The sequence below is a fragment of the Lissotriton vulgaris genome, chromosome 2_1, assembly GCF_964263255.1.
Source record: "Lissotriton vulgaris chromosome 2_1, aLisVul1.2, whole genome shotgun sequence".
Taxonomy (NCBI): Eukaryota; Metazoa; Chordata; class Amphibia; order Caudata; family Salamandridae; genus Lissotriton; species Lissotriton vulgaris.
In genome coordinates this window covers 754,548,965-754,574,060 of record NC_141687.1, presented here as the reverse complement: position 1 = coordinate 754,574,060, position 25,096 = coordinate 754,548,965, and the positions used below count along the sequence as shown (strand labels likewise).

At 43.2% G+C, this 25,096-nt stretch overlaps 1 protein-coding gene across 1 annotated transcript in view; it reads right to left on the bottom strand.

Moving 5' to 3' along the window:
• The window catches only part of OTOG (otogelin), a 1,187,449-nt gene that overhangs the window by 153,269 nt on the left and 1,009,084 nt on the right, over positions 1 to 25,096 (bottom strand). The window contains exons 48-49 of the mRNA XM_086954148.1: positions 17,833 to 17,908; positions 14,499 to 14,677 (exon numbers count right to left, since the gene is read on the bottom strand). Coding sequence (XP_086810274.1) covers positions 14,499 to 14,677; positions 17,833 to 17,908 — 255 coding nt within the window. The remainder of the gene's footprint in view (positions 1 to 14,498; positions 14,678 to 17,832; positions 17,909 to 25,096) is intronic.

Sequence of the window (25,096 nt, the reverse complement as noted above, 5' to 3'; positions counted from 1 at the left end):
GGTACAAAGATTGTAGCTACTCTAGAAAGCCCTAGAAATGTAGTGAATAAAAACAAAAGTTTAAGTGATGTTATAGTTAGTGTGGGTTCATAGTATGAAAATATCATATGCCCTGGACTCAAGCATTATTGTGCATGTTGAAAGTTACTTGTGCATTGTTTACAAATCACTAAAATTTTGGTTAAATGCATTACCCCCTATTAAACAAGATTATGGTTGAGTGAACCTTAATGTGGGTTGCCTTCTGTCACAATAGTTTACCCACCAGTGGCCATTTGGGCATGTGCCCATAATAAATAGTTATAAATCACTGCTATAGACAAATTCTATTTACAAAGGATATTGATAACATTTTAATGTTCATGTTCAGAACATTGTTATTGAACAATATAGAATACAGGGACGTCCTACTTTAATGTTGTTATCTTATACTGATGTAAAATGCATGGCTGTAGGATTATATGCCATTATTCCCATTTCAGGAAAGTGTGTAGTTTAGATAACTAAACTACGGAGTATTATTCATAGGTCCTGGAAGAACGTGTCTTTACAGTGGCAAATGTATTCCTGTAAACTTCTTGACTAAAAATTGCGGGTCATGTGAAGTCTCTAAAATGGTAATCCCATTAAGGTGAATAAGAAATCATCCAAATCTGTAGTGTGTTGTATTACATCAAGACCAAAGGTCTATAAGACAGTATCACAATGATTGTATGATGTACTCAGTGATGTCACCAGTGATGTAATTTGAGATGTAACCAGTGATGTTATCAAAGATTTCATTTAGCATGCATGAGTGCTGTAATATGTGAAGACATAAGTGTTGCATGGTGTGGGTGAAAGCTACAGTTAGCTCAAAAACCTATACCTGGATGTCCATGTGCCTAATCCTCTGATGGTGACTAACAACACCACTAGCGGCCACATACCTTCCCTCCAACATTTTCTCTCTTTTCTTTTCTAATTTTCTCTCTTTATGTTTCTTATGGTTTTTTGGCCAACACTTCAAACCAGGAAGTGTTGGGAGCCATCTTGTGCTTCAGACCAAGGAAGAGGAAAAAAGGTGACAAAAACATAAAAAAGAGGGGGCAGGGTATGGTCACCCTGACCCCGCAGGCCTGCTCAGGGGGCCCAAAAAAACATTTTTGGTGACATTTTTGGCTGGGTCTTGCTGGGTGAGTGAGCCCCGTCGAAAATGAAAAAAGAAAATGAAGCACGATCTCCCGTGCTTCGTTTTAAAGTCCCTGGGTGGGCCAGGTCCCGGGGGCAATCCTGAACTCTCTAGCGGGGGCCCCTGCAGCCCTGGGGACCTCCACCACCCTGGGGCTTTATTATTTATGCGTGGGTGCACGCGCACCCCCGCAGTCCCAGGGACCGCCACCTCCCCAGGCTTTATTATAATAAGGTGGGTGGCCTCGCGGACCCCCCAAACATGGGACCGCCACCTCACTGGTGCTTCTTTAATATATGATCGGCGGCCTCACGGGCCCCACAAGCCCAGGGACCGCCACCTCCTTGGGGCTAAAATAAATAATAAATAATGTTTGTGGGGGGCTTGAGCCCCCCCACACTGCCCTGGGGACCACCACTGTTTATTCAAATGCTGGGGTCCGTTATGGTCACCTGTGCCCGGGGACCACCACCTCCCCGGGGCTTTAAAAACTTGGGAGCGGAGCAGCGCGGCCCCCCTCCTGGAGCCCTTGAAGGCCCTGGGGACCCCCCCCCCCCATGGCCGGCATCTGCAATGTCCAAGGGTTAACACCCCCGGAACATTGCTGTTTGCTATAGCAGGCTGTCAACGCAAACTCTGCTTTGGTTTTTTGGTTTTTGAATGCAAGAGCAGGAAACCTGCTCTCGCTTTCAAAAACCAAAGCAGAATTGCTTTTGCACAGAGGGAGCTGCATGTCAGTAGCTCCCCTTGTGCAAAAGTAATGCCCAATCACACATCCATGCAGAGAGTCACACACACCCCCACCTACACGGATGCTCAGGCACCCATACAGGTTCTCAGACAACCAATCATTCTTCAATATAGCTTGGCATATATAGATATAACATTCTTGAAATTTTTAGAAACACTCAGTCACTGGATGATGTCATCAATGATGTCATCAGTGATGTCATTTGAGATGTCATCAGTGATGTCACTGAGCATGTCATCAGTGATGTAATATGTGATGTCATCAGCAGCGCACTGCGGGTGCGAGTTATAGTTAGCTCTACTAACTATAACAGCTATGAAACCTATGGTTTTGTCAGTGAATTTCTAAGGTTTTTTAAATGCTAATTTCTAACTATAACGTCCCTAAAACCTATGTTTTTTTCCAGTGAATATATATATTTATTTATATATATATATATATTCACTGAAAAAACCATAGGTTTCAGGCCTTATATAGTTAGGAATTAGCATATAAAAAACCATTGAAATTGCTCCTATATGGTTAGTTGTACTAACTGTATTTCGCGCACCCGCAATCAAATGCTGATGATGTCACATATTACATCATTCATGACATGGTCAGTGACATCACTGATGACATCTCAAATGACATCACTGATGACATCATCCAGTGACTGTGTGTTTCTATAAAGTTTAAATATGTTTTACATATCAAAGAATGAGTGGATGTATAAGTGTCTGGATGAAGGATTTAGTAGGTGCGTGACTGACTGTACGAGTGAGTGATTAAATGTGTCTCACTGAATGCATGGGTTAGTGACTAAACTCTCTGAATGTGTGCATCAGTATGTCTGTTGTTGTGTAAGCTGTTGCATGTGTTGATCAGTATAACATGTATAAGGAGAAAGCACAAGCACTCTAGCACTGGTTAGCAGTGGTAAAGTGCACAGAGTCCTAAGGCCAGCAAAAATGAATTCAGCAAAAAGTGGAGGGTAAACAGAAAACGTTTGGGGTGACCCTGCATTGAGGGCCATGTCCAACAACGAGTGACATAATATGTGAGGTTATAAACAGTGCATGGCGAGGGTGAGAGTTATAGTGAGATCACTGAACCATAACTGGCACATATTAGTTTTTTTGTTGTTGTAAATGTTAGTCTTTAACCCATTTCAACACATAAGTTTAAAGTTACTTTACTGAGAGTATAGGTAGTCATGGTAATAATATGTTACTTTACGTCACAAAATCTAACGTTAACCTAAGGTAGGGTACAAAGATTGTAGCTACTCTAGAAAGCCCTAGAAATGTAGTGAATAAAAACAAAAGTTTAAGTGATGTTATAGTTAGTGTGGGTTCATAGTATGAAAATATCATATGCCCTGGACTCAAGCATTATTGTGCATGTTGAAAGTTACTTGTGCATTGTTTACAAATCACTAAAATTTTGGTTAAATGCATTACTCCCTATTAAACAAGATTATGGTTGAGTGAACCTTAATGTGGGTTGCCTTCTGTCACAATAGTTTACCCACCAGTGGCCATTTGGGCATGTGCCCATAATAAATAGTTATAAATCACTGCTATAGACAAATTCTATTTACCAAGGATATTGATAACATTTTAATGTTCATGTTCAGAACATTGTTATTGAACAATATAGAATACAGGGACGTCCTACTTTAATGTTGTTATCTTATACTGATGTAAAATGCATGGCTGTAGGATTATATGCCATTATTCCCATTTCAGGAAAGTGTGTAGTTTAGATAACTAAACTACGGAGTATTATTCATAGGTCCTGGAAGAACGTGTCTTTACAGTGGCAAATGTATTCCTGTAAACTTCTTGACTAAAAATTGCGGGTCATGTGAAGTCTCTAAAATGGTAATCCCATTAAGGTGAATAAGAAATCATCCAAATCTGTAGTGTGTTGTATTACATCAAGACCAAAGGTCTATAAGACAGTATCACAATGATTGTATGATGTACTCAGTGATGTCACCAGTGATGTAATTTGAGATGTAACCAGTGATGTTATCAAAGATTTCATTTAGCATGCATGAGTGCTGTAATATGTGAAGACATAAGTGTTGCATGGTGTGGGTGAAAGCTACAGTTAGCTCAAAAACCTATACCTGGATGTCCATGTGCCTAATCCTCTGATGGTGACTAACAACACCACTAGCGGCCACATACCTTCCCTCCAACATTTTCTCTTTTTTCTTTTCTAATTTTCTCTCTTTATGTTTCTTATGGTTTTTTGGCCAACACTTCAAACCAGGAAGTGTTGGGAGCCATCTTGTGCTTCAGACCAAGGAAGAGGAAAAAAGGTGACAAAAACATAAAAAAGAGGGGGCAGGGTATGGTCACCCTGACCCCGCAGGCCTGCTCAGGGGGCCCAAAAAAACATTTTTGGTGACATTTTTGGCTGGGTCTTGCTGGGTGAGTGAGCCCCGTCGAAAATGAAAAAAGAAAATGAAGCACGATCTCCCGTGCTTCGTTTTAAAGTCCCTGGGTGGGCCAGGTCCCGGGGGCAATCCTGAACTCTCTAGCGGGGGCCCCTGCAGCCCTGGGGACCTCCACCACCCTGGGGCTTTATTATTTATGCGTGGGTGCACGCACACCCCCGCAGTCCCAGGGACCGCCACCTCCCCAGGCTTTATTATAATAAGGTGGGTGGCCTCGCGGACCCCCCAAACATGGGACCGCCACCTCACTGGTGCTTCTTTAATATATGATCGGCGGCCTCACGGGCCCCACAAGCCCAGGGACCGCCACCTCCTTGGGGCTAAAATAAATAATAAATAATGTTTGTGGGGGGCTTGAGCCCCCCCACACTGCCCTGGGGACCACCACTGTTTATTCAAATGCTGGGGTCCGTTATGGTCACCTGTGCCCGGGGACCACCACCTCCCCGGGGCTTTAAAAACTTGGGAGCGGAGCAGCGCGGCCCCCCTCCTGGAGCCCTTGAAGGCCCTGGGGACCCCCCCCCCATGGCCGGCATCTGCAATGTCCAAGGGTTAACACCCCCGGAACATTGCTGTTTGCTATAGCAGGCTGTCAACGCAAACTCTGCTTTGGTTTTTTGGTTTTTGAATGCAAGAGCAGGAAACCTGCTCTCGCTTTCAAAAACCAAAGCAGAATTGCTTTTGCACAGAGGGAGCTGCATGTCAGTAGCTCCCCTTGTGCAAAAGTAATGCCCAATCACACATCCATGCAGAGAGTCACACACACCCCCACCTACACGGACGCTCAGGCACCCATACAGGTTCTCAGACAACCAATCATTCTTCAATATAGCTTGGCATATATAGATATAACATTCTTGAAATTTTTAGAAACACTCAGTCACTGGATGATGTCATCAATGATGTCATCAGTGATGTCATTTGAGATGTCATCAGTGATGTCACTGAGCATGTCATCAGTGATGTAATATGTGATGTCATCAGCAGCGCACTGCGGGTGCGAGTTATAGTTAGCTCTACTAACTATAACAGCTATGAAACCTATGGTTTTGTCAGTGAATTTCTAAGGTTTTTTAAATGCTAATTTCTAACTATAACGTCCCTAAAACCTATGTTTTTTTCCAGTGAATATATATATTTATTTATATATATATATATATTCACTGAAAAAACCATAGGTTTCAGGCCTTATATAGTTAGGAATTAGCATATAAAAAACCATTGAAATTGCTCCTATATGGTTAGTTGTACTAACTGTATTTCGCGCACCCGCAATCAAATGCTGATGATGTCACATATTACATCATTCATGACATGGTCAGTGACATCACTGATGACATCTCAAATGACATCACTGATGACATCATCCAGTGACTGTGTGTTTCTATAAAGTTTAAATATGTTTTACATATCAAAGAATGAGTGGATGTATAAGTGTCTGGATGAAGGATTTAGTAGGTGCGTGACTGACTGTACGAGTGAGTGATTAAATGTGTCTCACTAAATGCATGGGTTAGTGACTAAACTCTCTGAATGTGTGCATCAGTATGTCTGTTGTTGTGTAAGCTGTTGCATGTGTTAATCAGTAGCTATTTCAGTGGCTATATGGGTTATTGATTGGTTGCCCAAGTATTTGTATGGGAGACTGAATGTGTGTGTGGCTGGCTGTGCAGATCAATGTGTACTTGTATCAGTGATTGTATCAGTGATTGTATAACAGAGTAAGTATGTGTTAGTATATGTTTGAATAGGTAAGGTGTTGTGTGTATAACTGTATAGATGAGGAAATGGAAGTGTGATTGATTCTTTACATGACTGACTAGGTGTGTGAGTAACTCCATGGATGAGTGGCTGTGTGTGAGAGTCTGCAAAGGTGTATGAGTGCATATGATAGTGTTGTATTGATGAGTGACTGTATGTATGAGTGATTGTATGGGTGAATGAGTGGATGTGTGTGTAGACCTAGGAATCAGTGAGTGCCTATGTAGCAGCTGGTATTGGTGTGTCAATGGTTTCAAGAATGGTAGTCTGTATTTAACACTGGGTGTACCAAAGGTTATATTAGAGTGTGAGGAGGTGCATCATATTATCACATGAATGATGTCATCAGTGATGTGATCAGTGATGTCAAATGAGATGTCATCAGTGATGTCATTTGAGATGTCATCAGTGATGTCACTGACCATGTCATGAATGATGTAATATGTGACATCATCAGCAGTGGATTGTGGGTGCGCGAAATATAGTTAGTACAACTAACTATATAGGAGCAATTTCAATGGTTTTTTATATGCTAATTCCTAACTATATAAGGCCTGAAACCTATGGTTTTTTCAGTGAATTTGCAAGGTTTTTTAAATGCTAATTCCTAACTATATAAGGACTGAAACCTATGGTTTTTTCAGTGAATTTCAAAGGTTTTTTAAATGCTAATTCTAACTATATAAGGCCTGAAACCTATGTTTTTTTCAGTGAATTTGCAAGGTTTTTTTAAATGCTAATACCTAACTATATAAAGCCTGAAATCTATGTTTTTTTCAGTGAATTTCAAAGGTTTTTTAAATGCTAATTCCTAACTTTATAAGGCCTGAAACCTATGTTTTTTTCAGTGAATTTGCAAGGTTTTTTAAATGCTAATTCCTAACTAAATAAGGCCTGAAACCTATGGTTCTTTCAGTGAATTTGCAAGGGTTTTTAAATGCTAATTCTATTAGCGGATAACGTTTAAATATGTTAATATCCTTGTGGGACCACCTGAGCAGCCTAGGGATCCGATTTTTGGACCGGAGCAAGATGCTCTCTGATTGTGCCGTATTTCTTGCCTTCTGCCCCCCTGATTTGGCTGTATTTCTTGCTTCTGCCCCCCTGATTGTGCCGTATTTTTTGCCTTCTGCACCCTGATTGTGCCATATTTCTTGCCTTCTGCACCCTGACTGTGCCGTATTTCTTGCCTTCTGCTCCCTGATTGTGACGTATTTGTTGCCTTCTGCCCACTAATTGTGCCGTTTTTTCTTGCCTTCTGCCCCCTGATTGTGCCGTTTGTCGGGCCTTCTGTCCCCTGATTGTGCCGTTTTTCGTGCCCCTGCCCCCCTGATTGTATTATCTTTGCCAGTGTTTGTTCACTGCTGGTATTGCCTTTGCCTGTGTTTCTTTGCTGCCGTTATTGTCTTTGACAGTGTTTCTTTGCTGCCGTAATTGTCTTTGCCAGTGCTTGTTCGCTGCTGGTATTATCTTTGCCAGAGCTGTGTGGGCTGTGAGAGCTGTGTGGGCTGTGAGAGCGGTGTGGGCTGTGAGAGCTGTTGGGCTGTGAGAGTGTGCGCTGTGTGGGCTGTGAGAGCTGTGTGGGCTGTGTGGGCTGTGAGAGCTGTGTGGGCTGTGAGAGCTGTGTGGGCTGTGTGGGCTGTGAGAGCTGTGTGGGCTGTGAGAGCTGTGTGGGCTATGAGGGCTGTGAGGGCTGTGTGGGCTGTGAGGGCTGTGAGGCCTGTGAGAGCTGTGTGGGCTGTTAGAGCTGTATGGGCTGTGAGAGCTGTGTGGACTGTGAGAGCTGTATGGGCTGTGAGAGCTGTGAGAGCTGTGTGGGATGTGGGCTGTGAGGGCTGTGTGAGCTGCGAGGGCTGTGTGGGCTGTGAGAGCTGTGTGGGCTGTGAGAGCTGTGTGGGCTGTGAGGGCTGTGTGGGCTATGAGAGCTGTGTGGGCTGTGAGAGCTGTGTGGGCTGTGAGAGTTGTGTGGACTGTGAGAGCTAAGTGGGCTGTGAGAGGGTGGGCTTTGTGGGCTGTGAGAGCTGTGAGAGCTGTGAGAGCTGTGTGGGCTGTGAGAGCTGTGTGGGCTGTGAGAGCTGTGTGGGCTGTGTGAGCTGTGAGAGCTGCGTGGGCTGTGAGAGCTGTGTGGGCTGTGAGAGCTATGTGGGATGTGAGCTGTGTGGGCTGTGAGGGCTGTGTGGGCTGTGAGAGCTGTGAGCTGTGTGGTATGTGAGCTGTGTGGGCTGTGAGGGCTGTGTGAGCATTGAGGGCTGTGTGGGCTGTGAGAGCTGTGTGGGCTGTGAGAGCTGTGTGGGCTGTGAGAGCTGTGAGAGCTGTGTGGGATGTGAGCTGTGTGGGCTGTGAGGGCTGTGTGAGCTGTGAGGGCTGTGTGGGCTGTGAGAGCTGTGTGAGATGTGAGAGCTGTGTGGGCTGTGAGGGCTGTGTGGGCTGTGAGAGCTGTGTGGGCTGTGAGAGCTCTGTGGGCTGTGAGAGCTGTGTGGGCTGTGAGAGTGTGGGCTGTGTGGGTTGTGTGGGCTGTGAGAGCTGTGAGAGCTGTGTGGGCTGTGAGAGCTGTGTGGGCTGTGAGAGCTGTGTGGGCTGTGTGAGCTGCGAGAGCTGTGTGGGCTGTGAGAGCTGTGCGGGCTGTGAGGGCTGTGAGGGCTGTGTGGGCTGTGAGGGCTGGGAGAGCTGTGTGGGCTGTGAGAGCTGTGTGGGCTGTGAGAGCTGTGTGGGCTGTGAGCTCTGCTTCTTTTTTGTCTCGGTCTACCTAGCACAAGATGAATGCCAACACTTCCTGGTTAGAAGTGTTGACAGCCAATGAGCATGCTGCGTTCCTATGAAAGGCATGCTGATTGGCTGCCAGTGTCTGTCAACACTCCAAACCATAAAGTGTTGGCAGCCATCTTGTGCCTCGGTAGAACCAAGGCACAAGAAAGCAGTGAAACAAAGGTGCAAAACACGCAAAGGGGGCAGGGTAGAAGCACCCCTACCCCCTAGGCCTGCTTTTTTTCGAAAAATCACGGGGTACGCGCACCGTACGTGCACGGTGCACGTACCCCCGCGATTTTTCAAATAAGAACATTTGGGGGGGCCTGGGGGGGCCTTGTGGGACCCGTTGAGCAGGCCTAGGGGGTCAGGGTGCTTCTACCCTGCCCCCTTTTTGAGTTCTACATGTTTGTTTTTCTGCTTTCCTGTGCCTCAGTCTACCGAGGCACAAGATGGCTGCCAACAATTTCTGTTTTGGAATGTTCACAGACAGTAGCAGCCAATCAGCATGCAGCTCGTACTCGGGAAGGTACAGAGTACAGTATGCTTACGTGCACTCACGGTGTCCCACCCATAGATATATAATTTGGGAAAATGTAATTTTCTCAACAACTACTGGAGGGATTTTCACCAAATATACAAAAACCACTTCTGCATACCAGGCTCTACCATTTTGCCAAGTTTCTGTATAATTCCATTCAGCCGTTCCGTCTGTAGCCGTGTCTAAAGGTCCTATGGGAAATTGCATTGGACTCAATTTCACATTCAATTTTCTCAAAAACTACTGGAGGGATTTAAACCAAACATACAAAAGGCACTGCTGCACACCAGTCCCTACCATTTTGGCAAATCTGGTGTAATTCCGTTCAGCCGTTCGAGCTGTAGCCTTGTCAGAATGTCCCTATGGAAATTAACATGGGGAAAACACGTTTTGGGACCCCCTTTTTTACTCGGTCCCCGCTTGACGAATCCCCCCGAAACTTTCTGGGAAGGAGCGGAGCGCAGCGAGGCAAATTTAAGGAAAATTACAGGCAGATCCCTCAATCGGCGCCAAAGTTATTCCCAATAGAATGTTTGGAATTTCCTATGGTAACTAGGTCCTAACTATATATACCTACTGGCGACCGCCAGTAGGTAATATATATATATTACCTACTGGCGGTCGCCAGTAGGTAGTTATAGTGAGGATTGTTTTCCATAGGAAATCCGCAACATTCTATTGGGATTAACTTTGGCGCTGGTTGAGGAATCTGCCTGTAATTTTCCTTAAATTTGCCTCGCTGCGCTCTGCTCCTTCCCTGAAAGTTTGGGGGGGATCCGTCAAGCGGGGGCCGAGATAAAAGGGGGGTCCCAAAACGTGTTTTCCCCAAGTTAATTTCCATAGGGCGGGTGGACTCACTTTTAGCCCGAACGGCTGAATGGATTTCCATCAAACCTGGCAAAATCGTAGGGAGTGGTAGCCCGATGTGCCTTTGCCATGTCTCAAGATATGTGCTCCAGTGGATATTGAGTAATTTAGGTTCAAAAAAATATATATACCTATAAGCGCGCCCCGGTACGCGCACCGGGGCACGTACCAGCGCGCTACGCGAGTTCGCGAGCGGAAAGCTGATTGGCTCTCGGGTGTCTGTCAACATTCCAAACAGTCCTGAGCGGCCGCCATCTTGTGTCTCGGTAGGATCGAGACACAAGACGTGGCAAAATCAAAGGGGGAAATGACCAAATGTCATGAGTGATGTCACTGACCATGTCATGAGTGATGTAATATGTGACGTCATCAGCAGTGCATTGCAGGCGCGCAAGCTATAGTGAGTCCAACTAACTATAACGTGGGAATTTCAATGGTTTTATGTCAGTAAAATTTCCAGCTAACTATAACTGGTGGGAAACCTATGTTTTTTTCAGTGACCATATATATATATATATATATATATATATATATATATATATATATGTATATATATAGATATTATGTATATACACATAATATATATATTCACTGAAAAACACAAAGGTCACTGGGACGTTAAGAAATAGACTTATAAAAAAAATTGAAAAAACCCTGGAAAAACCAAACGTTACAGGAACATTATAGATAGGCTCACGTTTCACTTGTACAAAACCAGGGAAATTCAGCAGTTATGGTTAGCTGCTGAGCTAACTATAACTTACGCCCCTGTAATGCTCTGCTTATTACCTCACTTACTACATCACTCATGACATCACAGGTGATATCTCAAATTGAAGAATTGAGCCTTGGGTTGGTGGTGGTCTCAAGGGACCAAGCCACCCGGGGGTCATTTTAAAAAATGCACCATATTTATTTTCCTGCGCCTTTCACGATTTTCCTGCAATTACTTTTTTTTAATAAAAATGCTTTTTTGGCTCGTATTGACCCTGGGGCACTCAAAGACCAAGGCTTGTGGGTCAGGGTAATCCTACCTTGCACCCTATTTTTTCTTTTTTATATTTTCCTGTGGGACTCAGCTAAAGCCGAGTCCTAAGATGGCTGCCAACACTTCCTGGTTCAAGTGTTGAGAATCAATCAGAGCTCTGCACAGCCCTGCACGAGGCTGTTATTATTCACAAAATCCCATCGGACACAGATATCACTAACTCTATTTTCTTAAATTTCTCAACAACAACTTAATGGATTCACACCAAATAAGTTAAAGCATGATCTGCATAATCAAATCTTCCTTTGTGCCAAGTTTGGTGTAATTCAGTCCACTGCTTCGTGCTGCAGCTTTGACTAAAGGTCCTATGGGAATTAACATGGGAAGCAAACTTTTCTCAGCTCCAGTTTGCGGGATCAGCCCGAAACTTACCATGAATAACGTGATTTGCAAGGGGACTTTGTTGGCAATATTTTGTGAAGATTCGTCAAACGGTGCCAAAGATCTAGGCAAGTCAAACAAATGCTTTTTGGTCCTAATTATAACTACCTACTAGTGACCGCATCCAACATACACATATATATAAAATATATAATATATATATATATATATATATATATATATATATATATATATATATATATGCGCAAATATATATATATATATATATGTATATATATATATATGTATGTATATATATATATATATATATATATATGTACGCTGAAAAATTATCTTACTTTACATAAAAAAACTAAGAAATTCACTGACAAAAACAAAATTAAATTGAGGTTTTAGGTGAAAATGTCAGTAAGGAAATACAGTTACACACAAAAAAAAATTGAAATTCCCCAGATATTCTTTTCTGAGTTAACCATAACTTGTGACACTGCAACGCACTGCTTACGGCCTCAAATATTACATCACTTATGACATGTTCACTGACATCATTGATGACATCACATATGATCTCTCAAAATACACCATTGATTACGTCATTGATGACATCAATTATTTTTATTTCATTAATAATTCACTGCAATTCCACCTGAAAAGTTGAAAATAGACAATATCAACTCCAAAGCTGATTAATATTAGTAACACAATCTTAAGACATTGGCAATCATCTACCCCTCCCTCGAATGAAGAGTGGCTTGTAGCGATGATTCAAACAGCGATTCATGAACGTATTATATACCGACTTCAAGATCAAGAGGAAATTTTCCAACAAGTCTGGAATCCCTTTCTTCAAGACCCCTAAGCATCTTTTACCACCTCTTATATACTCTTATACCCTATACTTCCTTATAACTGGACAAGGAATCTTTATTTTTATTTATATTTGTATATATTTCTTTCTATTTCTACATCTTTCGTTGCACATATACATATCCCTCTATTTAAAATCTCTTTATTTGTATATTCTCATTTATCATCTATGTATTTTTCTACCTACCTATACTTCTTTATGTAATATTACCCTTATTTTTCTCTCCCCTATTTATGTTTATGTATATAATCCCCAATTCACTTATTCACCCATTTCTTTACTGACATTTATATATTGAAATATGTATACTTATTATCTTGTTATATCTGGTCCTTTTATCTTAACATCTTCTTTATATTATATAAAGTCCCTTATGTAATTTTATTATCTTCATTTGTTGAGATAATATTCTATATACTTAAACCGCTAATTGATAATAGTATGTATTTATATTTATATATTCATTACTAAATTTCTCAATACATTTTTTTGACTAAAATAAAATAATATTAGTAACACGGAACCACCAAAATTATGGAACTACTGTATCCACTATGAAAGTCCCCCAGAAAAAGTACTGTGGGAATTGTGGAATATTAAATAAAAATTATTTTTGATACCATAGTGCTTCTTAAGTGAGACTCTATTTTTCCATCTATCCAGCTCAACAATACCCTTTGCATTTTCATTTCCTGCTATAGTGTTTTGATAATCCTCTATGGAAAATCCAAGAGAAATCTAAAATTTAAAAAATGCGTTGCAGAGAAGAACATACTTGCCTGTTTCTGCAATGAACGGTCTACACATAGATAATCAAAATAGGCTACTATAAAAAAATGTTTTTAGAAATACGATTGAATCAATGTTTTTTTTTTAATGTTTTAAATCAATAAGAAATTATTTTGAAGGAAATCTGGAAACCCCGCAGAGGTTTACCTGCAAAACAAATTAAAAGAACACTACAATCCATGAAGAAAAAAAGTATTCTTTGAACCAGTCAATACATCATCCGCCAAATAAACCTACAGTTTGCTCTAAAGTAGTGGTTCTTAACATGGGGTCTGTGAACACCTGGGAGTTCCTGAGATCTAACCAGGGTGCCCACAACTGTTTAAAAAAGTAAATATCATTAGCAGATTATTAAAGTATAAATATGATCAAAAAGACTAATATAAAATAAAAAACATGTAAAATATACAGAAAATTTGAAGAATTTAAAATTGGAAGCAAAAAATTAAGTAGGTATCCTTAGCTTGATTTATGTGAGTAGCTCAAGTACTTAAAACAATATTATGAATGACGGGTGACCTTAAGTAAAGGACTAGTATGCACAGACAAAAAAGCTCATACATTAGGAGCAAAAAAGACAAGGCAATATGTTAGAACCTGTCATATCACTACCCCTTGTAGAAATAAATCCACGCTTTAATGCCCAGATGAAATGAAAATAGTGATTTTTGTATATCCTTTGTCTGTGCATTATACAAAATATGTCATCATTTCATAACTCATAAGGAATCAATTTGTTTATTGTATACTTGTTTCTGTAGTTTTGTATATTGTTTTGAGGTTCCAGTCATAGAATTTGCTTAGGTGGGGATCCTCGATGTTCAGTAGTCTTTCATTCTAGGTCCCCGGAAAGTCAAAAGGTCAAGAACTGCTGCTCTAAAGTATACCTTACCTAGATTGCTCATAACAAGTCCTGCAAATCATAACTAGTTTTTACACTTTCACCACTGGATGTTTCAGAGTATTATCTTAGCTCCAACACAACCAAACCTTATAATAATATTATAACCTTTTTGTTTCCTAAATGTAGCATTCAGGCGCAGAAAACACTTAGGAATATGTTATTTGCATTAAATGTAAACGTTTTCTTTACATTTACTTGTTCATTGCCCTACTGACATGCCCAAAATAGTGTAGGCTTTCTAATGAAATAATAAAGGTCTTACAGATGCACACTGGGCCCCGCAGTTCACGAAGGTAACATTAAGCTGATGGTATTTTGTGGCTGGGTCGATCTTTGAAGTACAGTACGAAGAGTGGCAAATGCCATTTCTGGTGTGCTCCACGATGCTCTGTCCAGGTCTTAGGATCCCTTTTTCGTTACTTAGGCACACCTTGTCCCTCACTGCAGTAGAAACACAAAGAAAAAGAAATGGGGTTGGATGTTTATATCCAAGGCCATGATTTTTAATTTATTTTGCTGAAACTAAATCCTTTCTTAATAGTAGAAAACTCCACAATACATACTTAATTCTCAGGCCTTGGGAAAGCTAACGTTTGTTCATTATTAGCAGTTTTTTTCTGCAGACCGATTTTTTGCAATATAGACTGAGGATATAATGATTTTTCTAAGTATTTGGAGCTCTTGGGCAGAGTCGCTACTTGTCTCAAGCCCCAGCAGGGCCTCTTGCACTGGCTTGCAGTCTTTTAATGATCTTCTGTTTCCTCCTTCTGTGGGGCCCGTGATTCTAGCACCTCATCTCACTGTGATTCTCTTGAGCTGCACAAATACCACTACCTGCATACAGTGCTTAACTTGTAAAAGAGCTGGTGCCCAAAGCAGCCACCGCCAGCAGTGGGAGTACCTGCAGGGCGGTGACGTGGGGAGTGGGAGGGGCAGGGTGGGGGGTAGTAATGTATGGATTACGGAGATGTACAGGTAAGTAAACATTTAAATAAATAAAACGACATTCGTTGAGCGCACTGCATCCCCAAATGCGATGCAGTGCGCGCAACTAAATTCGTTTTATTTATTTAAATGTTTACTTACCTGTACAACTACGTAATCCATACATTACTAGCCCCCACCCTGCCCCTCCCCCTCCCCACTTCACCGCCCTGCAGGTACTCCCACTGCCGGCTAGCCCAAAATACTGCTCCGGCGAATACTAAAGCTGCAGTGGTATTGAATTCACCTAAGGCTTCTTATTTCCACTCACTGCCAGACCCTGTTTCCCCTCTATCTCACTTCTGCCGGTCCCCGCTTTCTCTCTGCCCCCATTTTTATTTATTTCTCTTCCTCTGTCTTTCCTGTTTGTGTGTTTTTACCTTTCTTGATGAGGAATAATAAGTTCTAGTCCCCTAAAATGAGTGCCGATCGGACCCACCGGCAACCACCAGCTCAAATTAAGCACTGCCTGCAGATGGCACTCTCACAGTGGAAGCCACCATATGGCCACCCACACCACTCTCTCAGCGGACTGCAATGTGATTGTCACATTTGTTAATTCATACTGCAAGGGGCAGACTCCATGCTTGCTTTCTACATCAGGCCCTCATTCGATGACCTTGAACAAAATAAAACTTTACAAACATGAACAAATGATTTGTTATATAGTTGTTCATATGGACTGCTCCGTTAAGATATGACCACTTAAAGAATGGTTCAGCTCAAAATAGTCAGGATATAGGATCTGCGAGCTGCTTGCAAAATTCCATAGTAAGGCAGTTTAAGCCACAGCTTTCTTTATTGACACCCATATTAGGCTCTATGTAGCCTTTACGTTAATGGACCAGAAAGTACCTCTATGTGGCATCCCTTACAAAAGACAAGTCCCACAAACCAGCCCCAGCAGAGCTCTTCGCTTTTCTAAATCGTGCACAATATAACCTCTCAACACACACAAAAGAGACCGGAAGAACTCTTGTCTTCCATTTTGCATTAATAGCCAAAAGTCACTATTCTACCAAACCTGCCTTCAAGTGAAGGTTACTTCTAAACCCACATCTGCTAACCATCGTGAAAACCCTTCTATCTTGAAAAACGTGAACGTGCACATTCAAATTAGAGTGTGGGGCCAGTTGATAACCTGCAAATTATTTTCTTTACACTTTTTAACTTTTCAAATAGTTTCCTCATGACGGACTTTTCTGTAATCTCATGACAAAACGCATATAAAAATGTAAGCAATGTTAAAATATATTTTTTGAAGGAAACACAGAGCAGCAAAAGTGAGAAAGTAGAAAAAAAGATTATAAGAGTTCGGGGTCAGGAATTTGCTTCCTGTATTATTTTCATTACCTACCGGATGGTGAATGACTGCCCCTTTTCTTTTCCCACTTGCCTGTAACCACAAAAGCTGGATTCCTACGTTTTCACGTTAATGGTTCATTTATAGAAAAGGCCTTTTCTAAAAGGGGTATTTTAAGACAATCCTTTTTGTATGAAGGCAGTACTTCCTTCAAGCTAATCTTCGAAACATATTAAATATTTAATTTAAAAAAAATAAGAAAAAGGAGTCCAAACCAGAAGCACAAGAAAAAGGGCCTTATTTTGAGTTTGGCGACTGGAGACTATGTCACAAACGTAATAGATCCGATGGGCCGTATTACAAGAGCCACCGGATATAATGACTTGTAATAGGCTGGTCTGCCTATCTTTCTCCCAAACTCTAAGGGCCTCATTAGGATCGCGGACGGACTTGCGTCCGTCCCCGACCCCAGAGGATGAGGGAACGTCCGCATGGGCTGCGGCGTTCCCTAATGTGCGATTAGGATGTGTCCGCCACCCAGGCGGTCACATCCTGGATATTTAACATTGCGGCGGGTGCTGCTTCAAGCAGCACCCGCCGCAATGTTAAAAGTGCATGTTTAACATTTACATGCACAAAGCGGCAGGCACCGCGCGGTGCCTGCCGCTTTGTGCAAGTAAATGCTGGGGGTTACCATAGGTACCCCCCATGTGCACCCCCCACCCGCCAACTCCCTGGGGGCCCGCAACGGACCCCCAAAATCAAAAGTACACATGCTTTTCCACGGTGGAAAAACCGCCGCGGAAAAGCATGTTTACAAATGCTTCCTGATTTGGCTGGCGGTGTCTGATAGACACTGCCAGCCAAATGAGAGCTTTTCCGCCGCGGTTGTAATCTGACCGCGGCGGAAAAGCAGCGGACAGTAACCAAGACCCACCAGCCATCGTAATGCGGCGGTGGGTCTTTGGTGAGTCCGCAGAGGATTTTCCGCCTCCTCCGGGCCGGAGGTGGCTTCATCCGGCCCAGAGGAGGCGGAAAATCCTCCATCATAATGAGGCCCTAAATGTGGTCAGATATTTGTAAAATACTAATTACTGACTAGCCTACGGTTAAAATAATTTCAGCAGTAAATGATAAAGTCTCTTTATTCCATGAACTCAAAAAAGAGTGGACCAGGACGGTATTTAAGTGGTGGACTGCAAGAGAAAGGTTTTTATATTAATTATAATAAATATCCATGCTCTTGAGTATCACATGGCGGATTTAACTTAGAATCTTATAAACTGATATTTTGATATTTTGTACTTACCGCATTTATACTTTGGGCAGTTGCAGGCATTTTCTGAACTGTTTATAAACTGTTCATCCAATTTTAGTTTCTCCCCCTAAAAGTGAAGCAAAATATAAAGTAAAATGAACAGAAAATTAACAATTTATTGCTTTAAGTGCAGAAAAGCCATAGATGGACATATTCTTTTGGTTTCTTTGCACTCCAAGTGTTATACCACTTTTTATTTGTGCAATAAATGTGGCAGTTCTAAGCTTCACCTCAGAATAATTGCCCTGAAATACCGGGGGCCTGTGAGAGCAGGGCAGTCAGTGGTTACTAGGCTCTAATTGTAACAATTGCGACCGTTTACTTCTGGTGTCTGGGGGCTACCTTACTACTGAAGTCACCTAGGCAGGGAGAGTAAGATAGAGACTCAGACGTCAGCACAATAACAATAACAGTAAATAAATGAATGCCCAGCCAGTGCTTTATCTTAAAAACAAAAGGCATTTTATTAAACACGGAGCTAAATACAACAAATAAAAACATAAATGTATATGGAGAAAAAAAAGCAATGTGACACAATGTAAAAGGCATTTCAACAAATGGTCTTTTACAATTTATAATCCTCTGCCTATGGGTTTACATAACAGCTTTGACTCTAAAACGATTAGACCTTTCCTTGCAAAGCATCACTGGAGTGGGTATTATTTTAATCTGATGATACCCGGGTTCAGAAGCCTTTCACAGACTTTGTGGACTTCCCCAAAGGTCCCTGCCATGCCTTGTCAAGTATTGAACAAATGCACCAGATTGGCTGAAGGCAGTTGATAAGGCAATAATAATTTAAGACTGGGAAAGTTCTCTGGAATGACACACTGGAAAATGGATTAGATCTTTTTTCACAGCCTCCCCAGCTGGTTTCTAAGTCCCACAATGCTCGCCTGGTTTTGTGCTACTTCCTGCAAGACAGTGCTTCCGCCCCAACAAAATGCAGAACCCATCCCTGCACAAGATATTACTATTCTAGAAGGCAGATGTTAGACCTGTCATCCTTAGGTTTGTCTTTCCCCAAACCTTTCACTGTCACACCTCTTATTTTTCTGATCTCCATTGTCGATTGCCTTAAGACTGTTATCCAGTGCTAAAGTGAATGTGCTCACTCTTTAAAACATTGGCTTATCCACAAGTGGAATAATTAATTTACTTGTAAGTTCCTAGTTCAGTGGTACTGCATGTGCCCAGGGCCTGTAAATTAAATGTTACTAGTGGGCCTGGAGCACTTATTGTGCCCACCACTTAAGTATCCCCTTAAACATGTCTGAGGTCTGCCATTGCAGTCTGTGTGTGCCGTTTTAAACTGATATTTCAACCTCGCAAAATAAATGTTTTGTCAGGCCCAAACCTTCCATTATAAAATATATATATCACCCCTAGGGTAGGACCTAAATAGCCCACAGGACAGGGTGCAATGTATTTAAAAATTAGATATGTAATTCTATGTTTTAATATGTCCTTGTAATAAAAATGTCTTACATTCTTTTTTTACTGTTGCAAGGTCTGCCTCTCCCATACGATGACATTGAAGTTACCTTATTACATTTAATAAGATTCAACTTCCAAATAGGAATAAGTAACCAGCTCTTGTTTGATGTCTTCGGAATTGTAATGAAAAATACGGTCATGTTGTTAAGTTAGATTTTAAATTTAAATTTTGAAAATGCTCTTTTAGAAAGTTGCCATTTTCCTGCCTTAGCCATTTAGTGCCCCCAGCCTGTCTCAGGGTCAGATGACTGTGTGCAGCTCACAGTTGGGCTTTGTGTATTCCTTCTAGACAGTCACACACAATAGAAAGCCTAGGTGTACCTAGATGGGCCATCACTTGCAGGAGGAGGACGAAGCTGGGCACAGCCCTACTTACATTTGAATAGGCAGTGCCATACCTCCACACAAATGGCTGCATACTGTCAGGATCTCCTGGGCTACTCTGTCCTCTCAATGAGCTGGAAAGGTTGGTTTGCACTCCCTCGCCATAGGGCATCCACGTGTCACTTACCTCCACCCTAGGAAATTCTCATTGGCCACCAGCAGGTTTCCCCCTTCCAGGTTCACTGCACGGTACACTGCAAAGTACAGACATGCACACTCTGCACATACCACTAAAAAGTACTACACTTACCATTAAAATGTGCTTGATGCAATGTTACTTGTGTCTGTGATGTTTCCCTTACCTTTATTTCCCCCAGGCACCTGTGCATTTCGAGGAACAGCCAAATGCGTGAAGACCAGCCCATGGTGGCTGGGGCTGCACACTCTCTTTATGGACAACTTGGACCAGTCCTAAGTGGATGGACATGCGCTTCTCTTAGCTGCTGCACTGAAGGCCCAATGTGGCTGGGGCTTCCTTACGTGAGCCACCGAACTCTCAGTCTCCATCGTGGAGGCCTGCCATATATAAACCCCACCCCTATACGTCTTGGTTCTTCACACTGAGAATTTCAGCCAGGGTGGTCCAGCAGCTTTTTGTCTCTTCACCTGCCAGCTCCCACACCAATTTCCTTTGCAAAACAGAGAATGTTGCCCCTTTAGAGATACATATCCATGCCTGCTTAGTACTTTACTCCTTTGGGGATTCTTTGCTATTTGGTATGGTAATGTACCTCAGAGTCACTGTAGGATCATTACAATTGTGTAATTTGGTTGTATTTGCTGTATGTGACATTACTTACAATGCGTCTTGCATTTTGACTGTTCTCCTGCAGGAAAGGAAGTTTGATATGTCATGTAGACTTAACTGCTGAAGGACTTGATAATGCTACCAAGGAGCGGATTCAGTCAGATGTATGTCATGCTTAATACTTTTCCTGATATGTGTGTATTCACACAGATGTTCATGCATGTTCACATAGTCTAATGTCAGGTAACATACAGATGTCTATGTATGCCTTTCACCATATTTTCATTCAGACATAATGCAGATGTTATGCATGACTGTCACTTTTAAAGTTTAATTATTATTGTGTGCTTATAACATAAAACCTTATTCTCGCAATCTACTCACTTAAACACTTTTATTAGGGGTCTGTTCACTATTCGCTGTGCCACTGGTATCACTATGCCTACCAGCAAGGGATGCTTGAGCAAACACTCATTGTGTAATAGAATTGATCTCCAAAGGCGGATCTGTTATGTTATATGTTATGTTATAAAAGGGCTCTTCTATAGCACACGGCTACTCCATGGAGTGTCCCGGCGCTTTGGCAAAGAGAGATAGAAGAAAAGTACACAAACACAACGCCCTCAGCATGGCAGCGCAGAATTACTGGGAGAAGAGCCAAGTCTTTTCGAAAAACAAGCAAGTTAGAGGTAGTTCTCAAAGCGAAGGGAAGCTCATACCAACAACGAGGTGCCAGATACCGGAAGGAGCGGCCTCCAGTACGAGCACGTCTAATAGTGGGCACAGCGGCTTTGGCCTGCAGGGCGGACCTTAAAGACCTCCTGGGAGCACAGAAGGTCATCCGCTTCCCAAGGTAATTAGGGCCAGTCGAGTGGAGAGCTTTAAAGCCCAGAGTCAAGATCTTAAAAGTGACTCTCTTGGCGATCGGAAGCCAATGAAGTCTCTCAAGCAACTCCGACGCTCGAGCCCTTCGCGGTAATCCAAAGATGGCTCTCGCAGCCGAGTTCTGCACGACCTGCAAGCGTGCCAAGAGATATTTAGGAAGGCCTACATAGAGAGCGTTCGCGTAATCAAGACGCAAGCCTATCAAGGCCTGAACAATAATTTTTTTGTGATGAAGGGATATTAGAGGAAGCAACTTCCGCAACATTTTCAGAACGCCGAAGCACTTTCCTGTCAGCCCTACAATCTGGGGTCTAAAAGAAAGATCAACATCGCACACGACTCCAAGATTTTTAGCTTTTAGCGAGGTATCCTCGGGCGGAGACATGTCACGAGGCCACCAAGTCTTCCAGCCGGGATCCGGAGGACTTCCGAAGAAAAGCAGCTCTGACTTGTCTGAATTACACTTCAGACTATGCCTCTGAAACCAATCAAACACGGCTTCCAGACATTCCCTGATCCGACCGCTTTCAAAGTCTTCCCCCTTGTTACACGTAAAAAGTAGCAGGGTGTCATCAGCATAGGATATGATCTGGGCACCAAAAGATTCCGCTACCGCCGCCAGAGGGGCCATGTAGATATTGAAAAGGGTGGGCTCAGGATAGACCCCTGAGGTACCCCCACCTCCAGCGGCGGCATTTCAGTGGAAAACGGAGGTGCCCAGACCACTTGTCGGTGGTTGGTTAGAAATGACTTAAACCATTTCCACACCGTCCCACGAAGACCGATCTCCCAGAGTCTTAAAAGGAGACCGTCGTGGGGCACGGTGTCGAACGCCGCCGACAAATCCAACATCACCAAGATGGCTTTCCCTCCTCCGTCCAAAGTCTCTCGAATGTTATCGGTAATCTCTAATAGAGCTGTCTCCGTGCTGTAATTCACATGGAAACCCGATTGAGAATCGTGCAGGATGTTGTTGTTCTCTATAAAGCTGGAAATAGAGAGGTGCACATGTTTCTCAATCACCTTAGCCAGAGAGGGAAGGAGGGAGATTGGTCTATAATTCGCGTGAACAAGGGGATCTAAAGATGTTTTTTTTCAACAGCAGCAGAATCAGGGCGTGCTTCCAGGCCATGGGGACCTCTCCAGATGTCAGGGAGGCATTGAGCAGTGGATTGAGCAAGATGTTAATTGCCGGCGCCACTCTCCCAAGGCATTTAGCAGGACAAGGATCGAGCGGCGAGCCTGATTTAAGCCGAGTCAGGAAGTCAAGAGAGGAAGCATGAGAGATGGAAGGAAAATCCAAAAGCAGAGGTCCTTTCTCCATCAGGAGTGGTGGCATAGGTGTCAGATGACAGACACCTGGGCTAAGGCCCGCCCTAGGAAAAGAGTCTTGAATAAATTTGATTTTATTAATAAAGAACTCACTGAGTTGGCTGATCCAGGCTTCGGTGTGGGAGTGGATAGGGAAGCTCGAGACAGGAGAAATAAACTCTTGTACAATTCTAAAAATGTCTTTACCCATACATTCTGCTGCGTCAATTCTGTGCTCCAAATAGACTTTTTTTGCATCCAAAATATGCTTGTGGTAGAGTCGAATTAACTCCCAGTATTTACTTTTATCTTCTGGGTCATACAAACGCCTCCAGACACTTTCTGCCCTCTTGCAGTCTTGGCGCATCCTACCAAGAAGAGGAGTAAACCAGGGGGCCGAAGTATGTTTACCCACAGAGTTGACTGGCTTACCAGGGGCTAGCTCCTCAAACCTAGTTTCGAGCCACTTCTGGACCAATTCAATATCTTGCTCCAGGTCACCAGATAGGGGGCAGGGATATTGGCCAAGAGCGGCAGAAAGCGTTTCTGCCGTAACTCGATAGAACGGCCGAGACACCCTTCTGGTATTTTTCGCTCCTCTAGCACTGGGCATGGCTATAACGGAGATGCAAAATTCAATTAAAAAATGGTCAGAACAAAGAACAGGAAGTGGTGGAGAATCCTCGATAGACCTAGTAGAAAAGATCTGATCGATCGTATGGCCTTTGATATGAGTCGGGCTAAAAAGTGAGAGGGGTCAGCCCTAACGGACAAACTATGTCCAGGAGCTTAATGGTATCAGGATCAACAGTGTTATCCATATGGAGATTGAAATCTCCCAGTAGGATACAATGCTCCGATCTCAGGCAAGGTACAGAAAGTGCCGCCTGAAGATCCTCAAAAAAGGAGCCTAAAGGGCCAGGTGCCCTGTAGATGATAATCCCTGTACAAGTTTGACGGGGAGATAGCTTGAGAGAGAAGCCTAAGGCTTCGCTGCCCTTGATGTTATCCACAGGGAATGTCGAGCAAGAGAGACTCTTGTCAACAACTATTGCCACACCATCACCCCGACCAACCACTCGGTCCTTCCTATAGATGGTGTAATTTGGAGGGAGAGCAGTGGCAACATCAGGGCCGGAACATTCACTAAGCCAAGTCTCTGTAAGGAACAGGCACGAGGTTTTAGAATCAGATAGCAGATTCCAGATGTCAGTGGAATGTCTACTAAGAGATCTGGTGTTAAGCAGATGACAGAGGACGTATGGTGGTGTGGATACAGGCAGTAAGCCTTCCCGACTCAGCATATTCCAGCCACAGCCAGAGCAGCCCTTCCTAAGAGAGCGGCCACCTGGGAAAACATGGTGGCAAGAGGAGATAGATCCTCGTAGCGCTAATAACTCAGTAAAAGAGTAAGTGAGCATAGGAACCAATAATACGTCTCAGCCACCAAACGACAAAACAGGACATCAAAATTACTACAGGCCTGCCTCGCCGACTTCCGAGACGCGAACGAGCGCAGACGGGCGGGACTCTGGCACGACTCAGGTGCAGAGAAGGCGCTCCCGCTGCGCATTCAGAGGAGTCCTTTAAATAGGCAGCTCACACTGTCCCCGAGTGCAAGAACGCTCAAAGATGGCGGCCACAGTTCCCCTCCCGCTCAAAGATGGCGCTCCCTGCCCAATGCCTCCCCGGAAACCGGACACGCTAAACAGCGGTGGGGTGACAAAATTAGAGTGCAGGTGAGTGGCCAGAGTCCCTGTGGCTAAAACCAGGGAAGAACTAACAAATATAAAATAAAATACAAAACGGGCATTAGAAATAGCAAGTAACACTGAGACAGCGCGCACACCCAGCAGCAAGGCGCTGCTGCAATACTTGACCTCAGGTCCACTTTGCCAGGCTGTCCCAGTGAATACTCTGCCTTAAATAGGCAGCTCACACTGTCCCCGAGCGCAAGAACGCTCAAAGATGGCGGCCACAGTTCCCCTCCCGCTCAAAGATGGCGCTCCCTGCCCAATGCCTCCCCGGAAACCGGACCCGCTAAACAGCGGTGGGGTGACAAAATAAGAGTGCAGGTGAGTGGCCAGAGACCCTGTGGCTAAAACCAGGGGAGAACTAACAAATATAAAATAAAATACAAAACGGGCATTAAAAATAGCAAGTAACGCTGAGACAGCGCGCACACCCAGCAGCAAGGCGCTGCTGCAATACTTGACCTCAGGTCCACTTCGCCAGCCTGTGACCCATTGTTTGCCTTCTCCACCAGCACGAACACGCACATGTTGATTACTTTTTCATTTTAACTTCTTATGTTAATTTCTTATGTTAATTTATTGTGTGTTCCCAAAACCTCTTTCCTTGGGAACATTGGATGGGTACTGATGACTCTGGTTTCAGTGCCCATCACATGGTTTACAGGGATCGTTCGGT